General features: G+C 37.1%; 1 protein-coding gene and 1 long non-coding RNA gene across 2 annotated transcripts; one reads left to right on the top strand and one right to left on the bottom strand.

Annotated features, from left to right (window-relative positions):
• Nucleotides 1–3,590: 3,590 nt before the first annotated feature.
• LOC142177946 (F-box protein SKIP23-like) lies at nucleotides 3,591–4,326 on the bottom strand. The gene is given in 2 exon segments (XM_075247032.1): nucleotides 3,591–4,013; nucleotides 4,015–4,326. Coding segments are annotated over 2 exon segments (735 nt in total).
• A 7,345-nt stretch (nucleotides 4,327–11,671) lies between these two features.
• LOC107821554 (uncharacterized) lies at nucleotides 11,672–17,682 on the top strand. The gene is made up of 4 exons (XR_001656160.2): nucleotides 11,672–11,821; nucleotides 11,904–11,995; nucleotides 17,116–17,242; nucleotides 17,306–17,682. It is a non-coding gene; the product is annotated as an uncharacterized LOC107821554 (long non-coding RNA).
• The last annotated feature ends 3,542 nt before the right edge of the window (nucleotides 17,683–21,224 follow it).

Below are 21,224 nucleotides of genomic sequence, written 5' to 3'. Positions count from 1 at the left end.
AACTGCTCCACTTCAAGATCTAGGCTAGCTGCTAAGCTCAAGATTATTCGAATAGAAGTCATTTTGACAACAGGTGAGAAAATTTTGTCAAAATCAATACCTTTCTTCTGCTCGAAACCTTTTACCACCAATCGAGCTTTGTATCTGACCAGCTTGCCATTTCCATCTTTCTTGAGTTTAAAGAACCACTTACATTTGAGTGGTATTTTACCCTTTGGAAGTTCAACCAGCTTGTACGTGCTATTTTTCTGCAAAGATTCCATCTCGTCTTGCATGCCTTTCATCCACTGATTCTTTTCTGGATGGGACATCACCTCCTTAAGACTTTCTGACCCTCCCCCCAATCACTGATGAGGACATACTCCGTGGAAGGGTACCTGCATGACTTTACCCTTGGCCTTTCTGATCTCCTCAGAGGTTGAGGTTGTTCTTCTCCCTGAGTGGGGTGATCCACTTGATCGACATCATCATCAAGTTGCTCCCCCTGCTCAATAACCTCACCAGGTTGCTCCTCCTGCTCGGCAACCTCATCGGTCGTACTTTATGCACTTGTGGGATTGTTAGAAGTAGAAGGAATAGTAACAAGGTTAGGAATAATACCATTCTTGGCCTTCTCTGATATATCATCAGTAGTTCCAACTTCACTTTCTCGGAAGACTACATCTCTGCTTTTGATGACCTTCTTCTTTATGGGATCCCACAATCTGTATCCGAATTCTTCATCTCCGTATCCGATGAATATGCCAGGAACAAATTTATCATCCAACTTTGTTCTCTTCTCCTTTGGTACATGTGCAAAAGCTTTGCAACCGAATACCTTCACATGCGAGTAGGATACCTCCTTGTTAGTCCAAACTCTCTCTGGGATGTCAAACACCAACAAAACTGATGGACTCCTATTGATCAGGTAACAGGCTGTCTGAACTGCTTCACCCCAGAATGACTTAGGCAGTTTAGCCATTCTGGGCATGCTTATAACCTTCTCCACAATGGTGCGGTTCATCCTTTCGGCTACGCCATTGTGTTGTGGGGTTCCAGGAACTATCTTTTCATGTCTGATCCCATAGTTCGAACAATACTCTTAAAATTCCCTTGAAGTGTACTCACCTTCATTGTCACTTCGGAGATGCTTTAGCTTTTGGCCTGTCTCCCTTTCCATCATAGCATGAAACTTCTGGAAAACATGAAATACCTGATCTTTGGTTTTCAAAATATAAACCCATAATTTTCGTGAAGCATCATCAATAAAAGTAACAAAATATTTGTTACCGCCCATCGATTCAATTTCCATTGGACCATAAATATCAGAATATACCAAATCAAGTATATTCAATTTTCTTTCAGACGATATTTGAAATAAGACTCTATGATGCTTACCAAATAAACAGTAGTCACAAGGTTTTACCGGTGTGCCTTTGGCATAAGAAATGAGTGATTTCTTGGCAAGAATCTGCAATCCCTTCTCGCTCATATGACCCATTCTTTTGTGCCACAAATCTGCAGAAATCTTATCTTGTGCCGCGTTCAATTCACCTTGGCATATTTCTGCATTTGTTCTGTACAACGTGCCATGGGCAACTCCCTTTGCAATCACCAATGATCCCTTGGTGAGTCTCCACTTTTGATTTGCAAAATAGTTCTTGTATCCATCTCGATCTAAAGCAATTCCCGAGATCAAGTTCATCCGCAAATTAGGTACATGTCACACGTCCTTCAGAACTAATATGCATCCGACATTTGTCTTGATACAAATGTCACCTCCCCGCAACCTTTGAGTAACTTGTGTTACCCATTCTCACAAGGCCGAAATCGCATGCTATATATTTGCAAAAACAATCTCTTACCGGTGTGGCATGGTAAGATGCTGATGTATCAACCACCCATTCCGAATCTGGACCCGATAAGTGCATGCATTCCTCTTCTTAGTTTATACAAAGGACAACATTATCATTGTTTTGCACCATGGCGGCTGTGTTGTCGTCATTCGTCTGGCCACTAGTTTTATCTTTGCCCTTCTTTGGATTTGGACAATCTCTTTTGAAGTGACCTGGTTGATCACAATTGTAGTAATTTCTAGCTCTTGATTTGGATCGGTTCTTAGACTTCCCAGAGCTCCGTATCTACCATAGTTGCTCGAACTCCTTTGATAACTCCTGCCTCTACCTTCTGTGATGAGAGCATGTCCTTGATTTTCAGGCTTCTTTCTCATCTTCTCATTGAGTAGAAGAGCCGATGTGACATCTTTCAACTCAATGGTAGTCTTACCGTGCAAGATGGTTGTTGCCAGATTATCGTACGAAAATGGCAACAAGTTCAACAGCAAGATGACTTTATCTTCTTTCTCAATTTTCACTCTGAGATTGGCGAGCTGTGTGATTAGTCCGTTAAACACATTTAAATATGACAAAAAATTCATACCTTCACCCATGTGAAGAGCGTATAGCTGCTTCTTCAGGTACAATTTATTTGTTAGCATTTTGGACATGTATAAGCTTTCCAACCTTGTCCAAATGCCACGTGCGGTGTCTTCATCAATGATGTTATTTACCACATCATCTGATAAGTGCAACCTGATTGCACTAGCAACCCTTTCATCCAAGTCAGCCCAATCCTCAGCTTTCATGGTATCAGGCATTTTGGCATCAGCATCTAGTACCTTGTGTAATCCTTGTTGGATGACCAGATCTCTCATTCTTCTCTGCCATGTTGAGAAACTGCTATCTCCGTTAAATTTTGCTACCTCATACTTTGCTCCGGACATTTTTATTTTTTTACCGATTATAATACTACCGACAGTGAATAGTATTTCTATGAACGAGCAGAACCTGTACTCTGATACCAGTTATTGGGAATAAACCCCCTACAAAAATAATATTCACAATAATAAAAGCGGAATAATCACGTAGCACCGAGATACAGTAATTAACAAGAATAAAAGAGTGACAACGACACCAAGAGTTTTACGTGAAAAGCCCTTTGAATAAGGGAAAAAAACCACGGCCCCGAGACGAGCAACTGATATCACTATAGTAAGGAATTTTATACTTTGTAGGTCCGAGTAAAATATTCCAAAGGCCACTACAACACTCAAAAGAAATAATTCTCTTTTGATATTCTCATCTCACTACAATATAACCCACTCTCTATTTTTCTCACAAACTTTTTTCTTATACCTTGTTTGTGAAATCTCACTCTTTCTTTCTCTTTTTATTGGTGTGTGGAAATGAGAGTTGAAGCTCTCCTTTTATAGCTGAAACCTCACTCTCTAAAGCCTACTATATTTGACAATTTGCATACTTTTCCTTCTTTTTCTTCAATGTTGACAATTTAACAAAGTTGGCTACCAAACCAAAGAAATTTTCCTTAGGCACATGCCTATTACTTTGGCTATTGAATGAGATGGAACCATCAACTAGCACCGCAATCTTGGATAGCATGTAATTCCGACATAAAGAAAGCAAAGAATTAAAGACAAACAAGTAATTTAACTACTACCAAAAGAATATTACATGCAATGTAATTTTAACAGAAAGAAAGCTAGGAAATAAGGACAAATTAAAAAGTAGAAGTGTATTAATTCTGAATCAAAACTAAACTGAGAAAGGACTGTTGAAGATCCATATTGGTGGACTGAATCTGTGGTAGGTATAGTGGGGTTTAATGTTGCCATCTAGATAGTCTAGATAGTTGTATATGCCCATGTCCTTGCCACCTCCTCTTTCACTGTGGAAGTATGACGAAGAACAATCATCTGTAAAATATACACTGTTGCCCTTAAAACATTCATCTTGTTCAACAGCCAAAGTGGCATTAAAGCCAAGGAAGAGTGCCCTGTTCCCCAAATCAAAAACCTCCTCATATCTCTCCTTATCCACATCAACCTTGTAAACATCAAATTGTTTAGCACCATATGTGTTCGTTTTGGGGTTCGTTTCAACTCCATCTCGAACGATCACCCATAGTTCACCTAAAGAGTAAAGTAGGAAGGTAGTCCTTACTACCCTTCCAACGGTTTGGTTGCGATTGTTAACCTCCTCTGAAGTCTACGATCGAAATGTTTCCCTCAAAATCGACTGCATAAAACTGACCGTCGTGCCAGGTTACATCAGCATATGTGGATATGAGCGTTTCGACTGTAATAAAACCCTCGAGTCTAGGTCTCCAGTAAGCTAACGAACGAGATACTCCTTGAATAAGCATCAAAATATAGTCTTGGTTTGAGTCATGAGGTTTGGAAGAGAGGCATGCTCTTTCGACATAATTTTGCACCAAGTTCATGTATGGTAGCTGTATTTTGGCACGAGAGTTGATATGGAACAGATTCATATTCCTTTGAAATTTTCTATGATATATTCTCTAGACTTCCTGTCAAGTCTTTAACGCGTTTTAAATGCCTCCAAGCTTTGTAACTCTTTTTTCCCAAATCCACACTTAGTAGACTCCATGTATCGTTCCAATAAAAACAAATTCCTTGTAATGCTCAAGGAATAAAGAAATTTTTTTACACCATGGACCTGAAGGTGGAACATAAAAAAGCCTTTGTTTCTCAAAGATTTGATTATGTTAAAGGTTTGATCTGCTTATGGGGTAAAAGTGTACAGCACCCTGTTATTTATAATCCTGGTACTAGAAAAGTGACATTCCCTCCGTCCCTAAAATACTTTGAAACCAACTACTATTCCTTAGGTTTCGAACCAGATAAAAGAAGGTGAAATATGCTTAGTAGAATTTAATGTTAGAACTGAAAATTTCAGAATGATCCCGTTGTGGAACGAACAACAAGATATTTTAGTTATTTAGTAGAACATTTTTATAACGTGATAGAAGTGGAGGGAAGAAGAAGAGTTGGAGATCAGAAATATTGGAGCTTGAAGAAAAAGTTACAATTACTGGTATCTATAGTTATGTAGATAGCCTCTTGCACTTGGGATGTATCTGATGTTAGTTTCTAACTCCAACTCGAATGGAGCTAGCAAACATGGCAATTTCCAGGCTTCAATTAAGTTTATAGGTTTTGGGAAAAAGATATCTGTTTATTACTGAATGAGGACTTTGTGCAAAGAAACTGAGCAAATATGCTAGCTGTTTTTACAATTTCAGAGTTTAACATAGTGTTTAATGCAATGGGCGACTCCGAGAAGAGGCTGTTGTGAAGCAAGCTCACTCCGTATGGGCCTATGAGCCGGAAGAAATGAATGAGACTCAAAATCCAACTAGTCGTGATGACACCTAACTCATCCCGTTAGGTAAGCCAATTTCTAACTAATCAATCTCAATAATAATTATTAAAGCAATTTAAGTGAATAAAGATCCTGATCTTATACAATCCCCAAGAATTGGTAGTACAAATCATGAGCTTCTAAGAATAGAGTATACAAATCGGAATGAAATAAATACATAGTCTGTTTGAATAATACATAAATAGAGCTTTTATAAATCTAAGGCTACCCTGAACAAGAGGCAGCTACAACAGGAACGCAGGTACATCTTCAAATCCCGCAACCATCGAGCACAACAACAACAACAGCCAATATCTGTACGCAATGTGCAAAAGTGTAGTATCAGTACAACCGACCACATGTACTGAGTAAGTAACAAACCTAGCCGTAGGTTGAAAGTAGTGACGAGTTTCTACCAAGGTAGGGTCCAAATTCACTATTCCATAACAGTTAATAACGACATAAAGCAAATAATACCAGAAGTAACTCAGAGATAAAATGCTCAGTCACCTCATGATTTCAGCAATAATAGTTCTTCCTTTCAAGTACATCAGTGAAAACCCAAATCTTTTTCCAAAGTTACCAAAAATGTGAATAAGTTTGAAAATAGAATTTTTTTCAAAATCCTTTCAATAATAAATAAAATATCTCCTTTTCTTTTCAGATAACCATTGTAAAACAAATGCATCACTATGCCCATCTGTCAATATGTGTGGGAAATTATGAATAATGTGATACCGTACATCATGAGAAAAACACATCTCTATGCATATATGTCATGTGTGCATGTCAAGGCAATGTATCTCAGATATTGTACTCATGTACTCACACTCTCGGAGTACTCAATCTCACTGTATCGCATTCTCTTTCACTATGCTCAGCACACTCAATCACTCAGCGCTATACAATACCTGTTGCGGCGTGCAGCCCAATCCCTGTTTATAGTCGACTGCGCTCACTGGAGGGGCTCCTACAACCCAAGCGCTATAAGCACGGACAACTCACGTGCTGCACGGACAACTCACGTGCTATAATATCATACAAGGCCTGTTGCAGGCTGGCAGCCCCGATCCATGCAATAGTATAATATATAAATCTGCACGGCCAACTCACGTGCAATAATATAATATATATAAAGCCAACATGGCCTGCTGCGGCGTGCAGCCCGATCCCAAAAATATCCTCACAATCAGGCCCTTGGCCTCCCTCAGTCATCAATCTCTCCAGTCTCTCTCTCTCATGGGCTCACAATGTCATGAGAATAGCCCAAAATGATGATATGATGTATCAATAAATAACAACAAAGACTGAGATATGATATGCAATGAAATGAATATGACTGAGTATGAATTTTCAATTTAAAATAAATATTTCACAACAATATGACCTCTGTGGGTCCCAATAATACTGGCACATAGCCTCAACATGATTTTTAATATGCTTTTCAGCTCAATTTCTTTAACTCATAAAATCGCATGAAAAATGCCAAGATCATTTAACTACAAAATTTCACAGAAATAATTATGTCACAATTTCTATAGTACACGCCCACATGCTCGTCACCTAGAATGTGCGTCACCTCCCAACAATTTACGAAATACATATATTCAGGGTTCATACCCTCAACTCCAAGATTAGAAGAGTTACTTACCTCGAACAAGCCGAATCCAATGTCGATCAAGCTAAACAATGCTCTAGAAATCCCATTATGCATGTATCAACTCCCAAATGGCTCGAATCTAGTCACAATTAATTTGATTCAGCCCACAAAATTTATAGGAATTAATTCCATATCAAAATACTAATATTTTCACAAAATCCGAAATTATGCCCCAAAACTCATCCATGGGGCCCACGTCTCGGAATAAGACGAAACTCACAAAATCTGACAACCCATCCAATTACGAGTTCAACCATACTAATTTCACTCAAATCCAACTCTCAATTGGTGTTCAAATCTCGAAAAATTATCTTATGAACTTTCTACAATTTTTTCCAAATTTTTACCTCAAAACACTGATTATATGATAAAAATAATGATATTTTCATGTACGTTAACCAAATCTGAGTTAAAATCACTTACCCCGATGAATTTCTTGAAAAACCCACGAAAATACGTCTCCAACCGAGCACCCAAAGTCCAAAAATGAAATAATAACCTAAACCTCGGATATATAGTGCACCTCTCGGATTCTCAATACGCTGACCGCGCATTTTCACCGCCCCGCGAACGCCTTACCGCGGCTGTAAAAGTTTGGTGGCTACACTGCCAGGCTTTAGTATTTTGGCCATAACTTTCTCTACAGATATCCAAATGATGACTTCTTTACCTTTCTGGAAACTAGACATGAAGGGCTACAATTTTAGTTTTGAATCATCTCAAAATTCCTTGTAGATCAAAAGATACAGTCTTCCGAAATCGGACCAGCGGAGCTACAGATCTTCCTGGAGCGCGGCCGCAGACAGAATTGCGCGGACCGCGGTAAGGCGTTCGCGGGGGTGGTGGAAATGCGCGGTCAGCGTATTCAATTGGGATTATTGGGCTGAAATTTAAAAAAATCGCTAGATATATAAGTGATAATTGAAAAATAGTCATAGTTTCAAAAGTAATCAAAATTTAGCCACTTTTATTTAAAGATAAATCTGAACAAAAACACTGTTTAAAATCCAAAAAATATTCCAGCATAATATACTAGAACTATAGCGGGCTCACCATAAGCTGAGTAATGAAGAAGATCTATATCATCCTGTAGAAGTATACCTGCATCCATTCAAAGATGCAGCGCCCCCGACAAAAGGGGACGTGAGTACATGTGGAATAGTGCTCGTATGTAAGGCAGACAAAACAACATATGAAAATACGGTAACTCAAATAATAGACAAATAAAGTACATCAAGAAACTACGAAACATCCCATAGAATCACATTTCAAGTCTTATTATACTTGCATCATTCTAAACTTCTTTTAGGATCAACTGAGCCATATGAACTATACGTGGAATACATAATACAATGTAATTGAAACAACATATACAAACAAGGCCAATGAAAGTGGCACCTATTGTCAGCATTAATAATGCGTCTCACTAGACCGTCCATATCCTTCTCTTATTTTACGCCTATACATTTCATATATAATACACCTATGCGTTTACAAGATCATCCAAAGGATTCCATATACAATATACTTATGTGTCTCATAGACTATCCATGGTGTTCACATATTATACTATACACCTATGCGTCTCATAAATCGTCCGTAGTATTTATTCATACCGTATACCTATAGGATTACATATACAATACACATATGCGTTTCACAGACCATTCATAGGATTTTATATACAATACACCTATGCGTTTCATAGACCGTTCATAGGATTTCATATACAATATACCTATGCGTTTCATAGACCGTTCATAGGATTTCATATATACACCTATGCGTTTCATAGACTATTCATAGGATTACATATACAATACACTTATGCATTTCATAGACCGTTCATAGGATTTCATATACAATACACCTATGCATTTCATAGACCGTTCATAGTATTACATATACAATATACCTATGCGTTTCATAGACCGTTCATAGGATTTCATATATACACCTATGCGTTTCATAGACCGTTCATAGGATTACATATACAATATACCTCTGCGTTTCATAGACCGTTCATAGAATTACATATACAATATACATATGCGTTTCATAGACCATCCATAGGATTTCATACACAATACACCTATGTGTTTCATAGACCGTCCATAGGGTTCATAACATATCATTATGCACATAACCATATATAAACTCAAGTGACATGACTAACGCTACTTTTAAGGTCATAAGTTCCCAGATCATTGGAACACTTCATGTTCATGCTCATCATGGAGAAACATAGCTCATTACATTAGCACATGTATGGTGAATCAATAAGTCTATTTCAATGGCACATGGCCCAAATTCGTTTTCATAAGATTTATCATCATTTAGCATATGATATCTCTCTTCCACCTCATTATATACCCTCTAGTCAACTTAAGGTCATTAGCTAAGTTCATGATTCTTGGGGACTTAACATCGAAGTCATTTGCATTTATTATTTTAGAAGCATACATACTATGATTGAGACCATTGGGACATACAACACCTCATAATTCTCATTTTGGTAAACGGTCGCATTTCATGTTCATACTATCACTTACTTGTACTTGCCATGGGTGATCATAGGACATTAAGAATATTTAAAACATTTAGGAACACCATAGCCTCTCCTCATGAGGGCGTAGAATAGCACATTGGAAACATAAGTACGAATACGTTCATCTCATAATCTTTCACACTATATATCACTTCATTAGTACTTTCAACTACTTACAACATCATTATTTCATTGGCTCCCTTGGCCATATATATTATTCTTCATTCATTGCATTGTGGCCGTATATAATATTTCACACTTTTATTTCTTTACTTTCAAGGATTATCATCATAAACATCAACATATAGAATATTCTTGAAGTACCTTTCCCAAAAAGGACAATACACAATTCCAACTCATAAATATGTAAAGGATTAAAATACATTGGAAATACTTACAAAGCACAACATTAGTTAAAGCAGCCACATTGGGGCATGACTTGAGGACATAAGCTTTTAGGCAAACCTATTTTCGAAGTCAATTAGGAACGGGTGAATCAAGGCTTATTTCATAACCTCTCTCACATCATTTTATTTCATTGACACCATTGGCCACAAGTATAATTTCCATTATTGGTACGATGGCCACACTTTACATCTCCAGCCCACTTATTTTACTTTCCATCATCTTTATGGGTTATCAACAACAATGCATTTCTAATCCAGACCTTAGGTACACATATGAACAATTAAGAGTCTTAAGCGCATCGAGTTTTTCTCACATAATTTGGCATCATAACTTTCATTTGAAACACGACTCAAAGCCATAACATTTTAATACACAACTCATATTTTGAACACATTTTCAAAGAATAACAAAACATGATAAGAGCATTCAGAACACATATTGAACATATTTCTTTCGGCACAAAACTTATTCAGAATAGTCAATTCATAATGAACAACTCGGTACTTACAAGAACATCGTGGGATTCAATTCTAAGAGAGAAGTTTAGCCAACATACCTGGAATTTGCCCCTTAATAATACTACGACGTTCCACCACACTAAATAACTTAAATCTACAACAATGCAACACAATTGCACCAATATTAGCAAGATTTCTATACTTTAAGTCATTTAGACTTTTTATCAAACATCTAATGTGCATATCTTTTTACAACCTCCTTCAACGGAATATATTCACCTAACAACTACCTACCACACCAATGATTTACTTCATAGTCACCTCTAGGCCATCCACAACTTTCATTAGCACATGCATGCCCAACAATTCACTCCCAACCCATAAATCTTATCAATTAATTCATTTTACAATCTCTACAATACCAACACAACCTAGGTTAGGAATTTCTTTCTTTCAATCACCATCCCATAAGTCCTAACACATATTCCATACATAAATAATCACCATGAATTAGTTAGAGATGGCGGACATACCTCTTGTAGTGAGACTCTTGAAAATCCCAACTTGTAGGATTCCTGACCAATTTGGGAATTTGAATGGAAATCTATGGATCTTCAAGATTAATAATTCTAGTTAATATAAGTGTTTAGGAGTAGTAATCAACTCAAAATTACTCCAAAAATATTACCTTGGTTCATGGGAGGGAAGTTTTGGACGGATTCCCCTTGATATGCAAACCCTAGCTCAAAGAAATGACTTATCCCCTCTCTCCACGTGCGCGGCCGCGCACCTGGGCAAGTGACCGCACATCTGGCCGCACACACAAGGCAGGATACTCTCTTATATGTGCGGTCGCGCATATCGTAGAGGTCTGGTAAAATGGCCATAACTTTCTTTAGAAATATCCAAATGATGAACGGTTTGATGCGTTGGAAACTAGACTCAAAGGGCTTTAATTTGATAGGTATATCATCACCTAAGTCTTTATATTTTGGGAGTGGCATTTGTTAGAAGTAGGGTCTTGTGCTAATTGAGACATCCTTTCCACTTAATGTATCCAATTTGTTCCACACAAATTCTTGTCATTCATAAAATTTCTTAGTATGTTCCAACTCACCTTAAACATATATTTTAATTTCAAAATAATGGGATTTTATCCCATGAGTCTCCTTTAATACTCGAATACATTATTTTCAAATACCGTTGACGCACTTTACAATCTTAAATCATTAGGAGATTTTAACGGGGTCTTAGAAGAACACTACTAGAAAATGACAGTTTTCTGACCGCAATTTCGCGATCAAAAAAATGCAGACGGAGTTTCCGACTGAAACGGTAGCAAAATTACTGAAAAATATATATATTTTTTATAATTTTAAGATTGACATTGCGACTGTGTCCGTCGAAAACATTGGCGGATAACATCGAAAAATACTTATTTCGCCTCTTTCTCTCTTTCTTTTTTTCTTTCCTCCCATCTCCTCCCCCACTGCAGAACCCTCCAAAGCTGGTGCCATTGAAGACGGAGGTAAGTTAATTCTTTCTCTCCTTCTCTCTATCCATCGTCCTCTCCTCTTCTTCTCATTTTCCTTTCTCAATTTTTTAAGTAGGTGGGCAGCAGCGGCACCGGTGGACTCCGACAGTATTCTCTTCCTCTACACTCAGCGACAGTGTTCTAGTGGTGCTCTTCTACGATTGCAAGGTTATTAAAATTTATTATTAAAATTATTAAAATTATTCAAGTATTTAGAAATTTATGATAGAAAATATCATGAGTTTCAATTTTGTAGATGATTTGTTTTTTGTTTTGAAATCATAAAATTGATTAGTTGGGTTAAAAATTGTGTATTTTTCATAGTACACCTATATTTTGTATTTCTCATACATTTTGTAGTTCTAATAGCACACCTAAAAGTTAGTTAGTTGGGTTAAAAATTGTAAACTCATCGGTTGTAGTTGGAATCAAGATTGGGAGCAACCTTATAGACTTTTAGTTTTCTTTTTACCTCTCTTCTCTTAGTAAAAATATTCATAAATGATAGTAATAACAAAAAACATAGTTGGTAAAATTTGATGAAGAACGATCTAATGAATCCCAATCACTTTAGTAAAAGAGATTTCTGAGAATAGGTTAGGTAACACTAAGCTAATATTTCTACTTTTATAACTTTACAAATAGAAGCCTTTGAAATTAAATTCTTTAAAATTGGATTCTTAAAAATTAACTTATTGCGTAATGATATATAATCTTTAAAAATAGGATCCTTTAAATGAATTTCATTGTTTTGTGTAGATGGAATTTGGGCATTGTAAATGGATGTATAATAGGAATCATCCAAATCGTATGGTATTGCGGGATAAATTTATAAAAGGGGTTGCTGGCTTTATTGCTAAAACAAAGACTCTTGATGATTTTTTTTATTGAAAGTACGATTAGATGTCCTTGTGTGAAATGCATGTGTGTTAAGTTATTGGGTCCCGATATTGTTACTGTTCATTTGTATAAGAAGGGATTTATGAAACGTTATTATATGTGGACTGTTCATGGGGAGAGTCATGCTAGTGTAGATGGAGTTGATTTTAAGAATGATTTTGGTGGTAAAGAAGGTAGTCACATAGCAGAGAATATTAATGTTGAAAATTCTCGATTTAAAGAAATGGTGAGGGATGCTTTTGAGATATTCCATGGGGCTCAATTCGAACCAAATGATGAGGCTAAGAGCTTCTTCAAGCAGTTAGAGGAAGCGAGTTGTCTGCTTTATGAAGGCGCAGCGCATTCCAAGTTGTCTGTTGCAATTAGATTACTAAGTATTAAATTGGATAATTCTATTTTTTAAGCAGGCATGGATTCTATCATTGGCCTTATGAATGAACTTAATCCGAGAAAGATTGACATGCCCAAAGAGTTTTACACGGCAAAGAAATTAATTTCTAAGTTGGGTCTTTCAACGGAGAGGATTGATTGTTGTGAGAAAGGTTACATGTTATTCTATAAGGATGATGAAGCTTTAGAAAATTATAAATTTTGTAACCAGCCTCGTTACAAAGAAGTCACAAATGCTAAACAGAAGAAGGTTCTAGTGAAGACGATGCACTACTTACCCCTTATACCAAGGTTAAAGAGGTTGTATGCATCAATGAGTTCCGCTCCTCATATGAGATGACACTATAAACATAGAAGGCCAGATAGTGTGCTATGCCATCCATCAGATGGAGAAGCATGGAAGCATTTTGATAGGGTGTTCCTAGACTTGCCACTGAACCGAGAAATATTACGTTGAGATTATGTGCTGATGAATTCACTTCATTTGCAGTGTCTGCTGCACTATATTCATGTTGGCCGGTGTTTGTTACGTTGTATTATCTGCCACCTGAATTGTGTATGATAAATGGATATTTGTTTCTAACTTGTATTGTTCCAGGTCCACCCAATCCAAAATAATTGATTGGTGTATACATGCAGCCCTTGATTGATAAGTTGAAGTTATTGTGGAATCAAGGTGTGGAAACATATGATGTTCAACTAAGCAAAACTTCAAACTCCGTGTTGCTTTGATGTGGACTATAAATGATTTTTCTGCTTATGGAATGAGTCTGGTTGGTCAACTGCCGGAAAGTTAGCTTGCCTATCTTGTATGGAGACACAAAGGCATTCACTTTAAAACATGGAGGCAAGAGCACATGGTTTGATTATCATCGCCACTTCTTGCCAATGGATCATGAGTTTAGGAGAAATACTAGTGCATTTATGAAGAACAAATCTGATTATGAGGAGCCACCGCATGTCTTGTCGCCTGAAGAGATTTGGAACAGAGTTAGGAATCTACCTAAGGTAACAGAGTATCCATTATCTAATAAGATACTGGGGTATGGTATAACACTCCACTGGACAAAACAGAGTATATTTTGGGATTTACCTTATTGGAAGAACAATCTTCTTCGACATAATCTTGATGTCATGCATATCGAGAATTTTTTTGATAACTTGTTTAATACTATAATGGATGTAAGCAACAAGACAAAAGATAACTTGAAGGACATGATGAATTTGAAAGAATATTGTAGGCGAAGTGAGTTGTACTTGACATACTTGAACATCAAGATTCAGAAGCCTAAGGCCAGTTACATATTCACTTTGGATGAGAGAAGAGAGATTTATAATTGGGTTAATAATTTGAGGATGCCTGATGGATATGCGTCAATCTTATCTAGGTGTGTTAATATGGGAGAAGGGAAGTTGACATCTTTGAAAAGCTAAGATTGTCACATTTTCATGGAATCTTTGATGCCTATTGCATTCAATACTTTGCCTGATAGAATATGGAAGCCAACCACAGAGATATACTTATTTTTCAATGAGTTGTACTTTAGAACATTGAGGGCGGAGAACCTAGCTTACATGGGCAGTAACATTCGCTTAACTTTAAACAAGTTGGTGAAAATTTTGTCCCTTAGTTTTTTTGATGTCATGGAACATCTTTCAATTCACCTTGCGCAAGAGGCACAACTAGGAAGGCTAGTTTAATGTAGATGGATGTATCCCTTCGAGAGGTAATTATCTTTAGTCAATTATCCTTACGTGTTTTAGTTAAAAAATATTTTATCTTAAAATCGTGCTATGAATGATAATTGACAATGTAAGCGGATCGTGAAAAATATATTACGGATTGAGGGATCGATATGTGAGGTATATCTAGATAGAGAAACTTCTTATTTTTGTTCATATTATTTTGAACATGATGTCCCATTCTTAAGAAATAGACCTGATCGGCATGATGGTGGTGGCAATACCGATCCATTGGCACCACCTTTTTTTATATTTAATCAACCTGAAAAATGCGGTCTAAAATGTAGTCCAACACGATTGTTGACTGAGATAGAGATAAAGTCAGCTACAATACATATTCTACTAAATTATCTCGAGGTCCAACCTTATTATACGGAAGTGTACATTTATATTGCGACTTACATTCAATATCAATTATCAATCATTTTAACTAATGAAAGTTTCAAATCTATTGGACAATTAGTTTGTGGGTACATATGGGCATGAGCATGTTTATCCTAGGTTTGCAGAATGGTCAAACACTTTATTAGTATTAGCGAAGTTTCTTTCAATGCAAATTATTATCAATTGTATGTGCTTTTTAAATTCGAATTAAATGTTATTGGGTTCGCTCTAGGTGCATAATCCAAATAATGGCGTAAATGATCCATATTTACGTGACATTGCTTGGGGACCTAGCCCTAAGACCAAAATGATGTCTAAGTACTCCCTCAATGTGGTACAAGTTTCATACAGAAGAATGGTCCAAGGGCAAAAAACCAATAATAGTGGCGTGTGTGTGAAAATTGATAGTGATGTTGATTATTATGGTTTGCTTCAAGAGATATTAGAACTCGAGTATATGTTGGTTGGCTGAAGAAAAAGTTAGTACTCTTTCAGTGTGAATGGTATGGTCCAACACCTACTCAAGGTACAATGGTGCATCCTCGGTATAAAATAGTTAAAATAAAGGACATAGGGAGGTATAGGCTCTATGACCCATTTATCATAGCACAAAATGTGAAACAAGTGTATTACGCACCTTGTCCTTTGTGCAAGAAGAAGGTTGCACGAGGGGTAGTGATAAAAACTAAGCCATGTGGATAGAGTTGATGTCGAGGATGCATTAGATGTAATATACCAGAATGACATTTCAAGTGTTGAAACAATGGTGGGTGATGAACTAATAGGTGAATTGCAGGATAGTGAAGGCCTTTATGAAAAATTCGAGCCTTCAGTCCTTAGATCAAATCAAAGAGAGTATGAGGAAGGAACATCCATGACAAACGAGGATGGAGATTCAAGTGATAAATATCAAGCAAGCGAGGATGAAGAATTATATGATGAAAATAAAAAAAGCGATGATAAAAATGAATATGATCAATATGAAGAAAGCGATGAGGATTGAGTTGTTTGTGTGTTTTATGAGCTGTTTAATTTCTTATGTTATTCCTTATGTTATTGTTTTATATATATATATATATATATATATATATATATATATATATATATATATATATATATATATATATATATATATATATTCTTTTTTTTTAGAATATGTAGAAAAATTATTTTATATTATTACATGTTAATTTTTTTATTATTATATTTGTTTTACTTAAATTGCACAGATGGCTTCTAAGGGTAAAGAACTGAAACAATCTAAGAAGAAAACAAGTACTTTGCCATCTACGAGTGATCACATTCCTTCACATATGCCTAGTATGAGTCCTCTTCCTAGTTTTTCTCGCCCTTCTCAGTCGACGAATTCATAACAACCTGAGTTTTTCAGAGTCCCCCCCTCCCGGCTAGCACAGTACAATATTATTCCATGCCGACCTAGGGTAGTTTAGCCTCCACTACCATTAATTTTATGCCCATGCCTAATTTGCCACCTTTGAGTCATCGTGTCTCTGCTAGCCAACATGGTGGCTCACCATTGATTCCATCCCAGGGCGGGCATTACAGTCAGCATGATGGTTCGTCTTTTGTGCCTCTATCTTGGTCCACTCCATTATCATCTCCATCATCATCTACTCCTAGTATTTCTAGACCGGATATTAGAGGATCATAGACGATTGCATCCCTATCTACTAGTACTACTTCAGTTGCTCCTTTACGGAGATAATACGCTGGTGAGATTGTAGAGTACGATTATTTGCATTGATTGATTATCGTACCCCATGGGGACGGGTAAGCAATTCTTTAATTTTTAATTATTAGAATAAAAATCCACATATGTTTAACGAATATTTATTTTACATATAATGCAGGTTTTTTCCATCCTTTCAGGCCGCACATATGGTTGTGGAATCTATGAAGACATTATTTTATGAGCCGTGAAATTCCTGGAGAGAGATACCATACCAAATTAGATTGAATATGTGGCTTAAATTTAAGGTACGAATAAATATAATTTATATAACATTTATTGAGTTATTCTAACTTTTGTTTTAATTGCAGAGTAAGTGTGTATGGCAGCCTCCACATGAAATTCAGGTGAATGCAAATTTCGAGAAGATAGCTAAAAAAGGATTAAAGATACTCATTTTGTTGCTCGGGGAGGTGGGAGCAGACCATAATGGTTGCGTCAAGATGTCTGGGTTCAACTATTGGAGAAGTGGAACACCGATGAATGGAAGCAGAAGAGTGAAAAAGCGAAGGAAAACAGAGCCTCCAGTAAAGGTGGCTCTGTCACGACCCAAAACTCACTATAGGCCGTGATGGCGCCCAACGTCGTCGTTAGGCAAGTCAATGGTGAACTACCAACTTAATTATGAACTTTATTATTCTCGAAATCATGAATTTTATTAGATAAAGAAATCAGCGTATTAAAATCATGGAAACTTAAAATTTTAACAGAATAGATAATAAAAGAGTGTAAATGCTAAGCAAAATCACAAACAACTTCTAGAACATCCCAAAACCCGGTGTCACAAGTGCATGAGTATTTACTAAGGAGTAAAATAATAATACAACATCTGTCTGGAATGTAAATAAGACAAGATAAAGTAAATGGTACGATGAAGACTCTGTGGGCTGCGATACGTAGCCTGGAATGCAGCTCACCACAAAGTCTCCTCAATAGCTGCGCCTACGCGCCAAGATGACGAACAATTAAACCTATCAGATCCTGCACATTTAGTGCAGAAGTGTAGCATAACTACGTAAATTAACGCGTACCCAGTAAGTATCTAGCCTAATCCCGAAGAAGTAGTGACGAGGGGTCGACATCGACACCTACTAGAGGTCCAATAAAGTAATATAATAAATCATAAGCATATATGAAGCACACAACAATAATGTGGTAAATCTGTAAGTTACATAATCTTCCAAAAATTTCTTTTAAAGGGAATGATTTTCTCAGTCTTGTATTTTATCTCATCAGCTCAGATATATCAAGTGCCAGTATCAAACGGATAAGGAATACCATATAAAAGGCCAAGTATTAGTGGAAGGATAATATCGTGAATATTCGGACTGCCAACGATATAACACACGATTATGATAAGGTTATTCGGTCCGATCCAGAATAATGTGTACACTGCCGAGGGTCGAGCGGTACGAACCATAGATGCATCTATTATACTGCCGAGACGTTCGGCCCTCTCCACAAGAAAGGAAGAGACTTATCGAATTATGAGTCACATGCTTACAACACAGATACATGTGCATAATAATAAATATACCCCTTTACGTTTATCAAGTATCTTGGCAACAACTCAAGGTGATAAAGCTCAGCCTAATATATTTATATGTTTCTAAATAAATTTCAGTTATAATTTCAATTAATTAATCTAGAAAAATGAGTCCAAACAATTCAAATATTATATGATAAAGTCCTAAGTCTATCCGGACATAAATATGTTGTAGCTATGTACGGACTCTCGTTACCTCGTGCGCACGTAGCACCCACAACTAGTAGCACATAACAATTACATCACCTAGGGGTAGTTTGCCCCTCACAAGGTTAGACAAGAGGCTTACCTCGCTCTGAAGTTTCATTACCGGCTCTCGCGCCTCTCCAACACCTCAAATTAAAGCCCATCGATCCGAAACTAGTCAAACAATGTGCAAACCAATAAAAATACACTCTAATACTCAAAATTAATCAATTCATAACAATTTCCAACTTGCTCGAAAAGTCAACAAAGTCAACCATCAGGCTCACGTGACCGGATTTCGAAAATTATTAAAAATAAATATTACCCATAACTCATATGGTCTATATCCAGAAAAGAATCCAATGTTGTCCATGAATCAACCCTCGAATCAAGGATTTACCATTTCTCAACTTTGGGGCTCAAAATCCCAAATTCTACAATCCAAACACGGATAAAAATAATAACCAATGAAAATAATCTTGGAGAAACATCTAAATAAAGGTCATATATTTACCCCTTGTTTAGACGAGAACAACGCCGCGAAAATCACCTCAAATGGAGCTCTAGAACTCAAGAAATGCCCAAAATACTAAAATTCTCGGTTTAAAACACTATCCAGATAATGTTTCTTCAACGCCTTCGCGGGAGACCTTCGCGTTCGCGAAGAGCAATCTTTCGCATTGACTAGTCAACCCATAAATCCTTCTTCGCGCTTGCGGAACCTCTCTCGCGTTCGCAAAGAGCAAAGCTTCGCACCAGAAACCAGTAATTTTGTCCGACACAGAAATTGGCATAACTCTCTTATACGACATCGGAATTCAACGATTCTTGCTGCTATGGCTCCGTAATTACGATATGGATATAATGGTTCAATAAAATCATAAATCAAATGTCCTTTGCTCAATATAGTATCCTTTATACCCAAGAAAATGATGCCAAAATATCAAATAAGAGTGTGACACAACCCAAACACATCCGAAACACACCCGAGGCCCCCGGGATCCCGTCCAATTATACAAAACAATATCAAAACATAACACGAACCTGCTTGAGGCCTCAAAGTACACCAAACAATGTCAAAACTACGAATCGACGATCGAAACCTTTCTATAAAATTCCAAACATTCAAACTTCGATGAACGCGTCCGATTCATACTTAAACATTCCGGAACGATGCCAAACTTTACGTATAAGTCAAAAATCATGATACGAACCTATTCAAGTTTCAGAACCCCAAACGGATATCGATAATACCAAATTTCACCTCAAACCAAACTTAGAAAATTCTAAAATGTTCAAAATACCAACTTTCCACAATAAGCGCCGAAATGCTCCCGGGCGACTTGATACTCAATCCGAGCATACGCACAAGTCTGGAATCATCATACGAACCTATTGGAACCTTCAAATCCCGATTCCGAGATCATTTACTCATAATTCAAACCATAGTCAACACTTCTAACTTAAGGCTTTCTAATTTAGAATTTTCTTTCCAAATCTACTCCGAACTTTCCGAAATTCAATTCCTATCACACCCACAAGTCATAATACCTGAAGTGAAGCTATTCGAGACCTCAAACCGCCGAACGACGCCGGGTCGTTACATTCTCCCCCACTTAAACATATGTTCGTCCTCGAACGTGCCAAGAACTGTTCTGGAGTTGTCCAAAATCACTTTTTAACAGCTCGTGCACCTACCCGTGCCACCGCAACCCATATGAGCATATTAGCTCGACCCAGATTGAAGATCCTCCTTATAACCTTAGCTAACAAGCCTTAGAACCAAATTCCAACATCCGAAATTCTCCACGAGACCTTATTTTAACATACGAACACCGCATCAATCACTACACACTGTACCAAAACATGATCATACACCTATGCTGAAATCACACCATGCACCACATAAGTCGGTTGCCCATAATAACATCCTCCGACCACAATAGCTGTAATTTCATGAATTCGATGCCCGCAATACACCCCATAACACATATAAGCCATGTTCCAATTCTCGCAAATACTGCCACGATGAAATAGATGTGCAGAAACTCATAACCACCTGCCGAATCAATAAATCATGGAGTCTCTCCCCCTGACAAGAACCATTACCTCATTCTGAACTGAATAACGATATTTTCTCTTTCATATACCCTACATAACTCTTATCGCACTGATCTTATGTCCAATGACATCATCTCACCCAGTACAAGCTTCTCGTGCAATAAGCTGCCTCAAACACCATCTAAAATCTCATACAGCGAAATCAAAGCGCTAATTAGCTACAACTCGAATGTGACACATAAGGAAGAACGAACTCTGGAAAAAGAACTACACAACCCGCATAACGAATAAAACACCCAAAACGAGGCTATGAACCTTTCTCAGAGAATGAGAAACAAAGTACACAGAAATAAGTATTGCGATGTGCAACCCGATCCACATATGATACCATTGCGGCGTGCAACCCAATCCAAATAACATACTCATGGCGGCGTGCA

Source organism: Nicotiana tabacum, chromosome 24 (assembly GCF_000715075.1).
Source record: "Nicotiana tabacum cultivar K326 chromosome 24, ASM71507v2, whole genome shotgun sequence".
Lineage (NCBI taxonomy): Eukaryota > Viridiplantae > Streptophyta > Magnoliopsida > Solanales > Solanaceae > Nicotiana > Nicotiana tabacum.
This window is presented reverse-complemented; position numbering and strand designations above follow the sequence as displayed.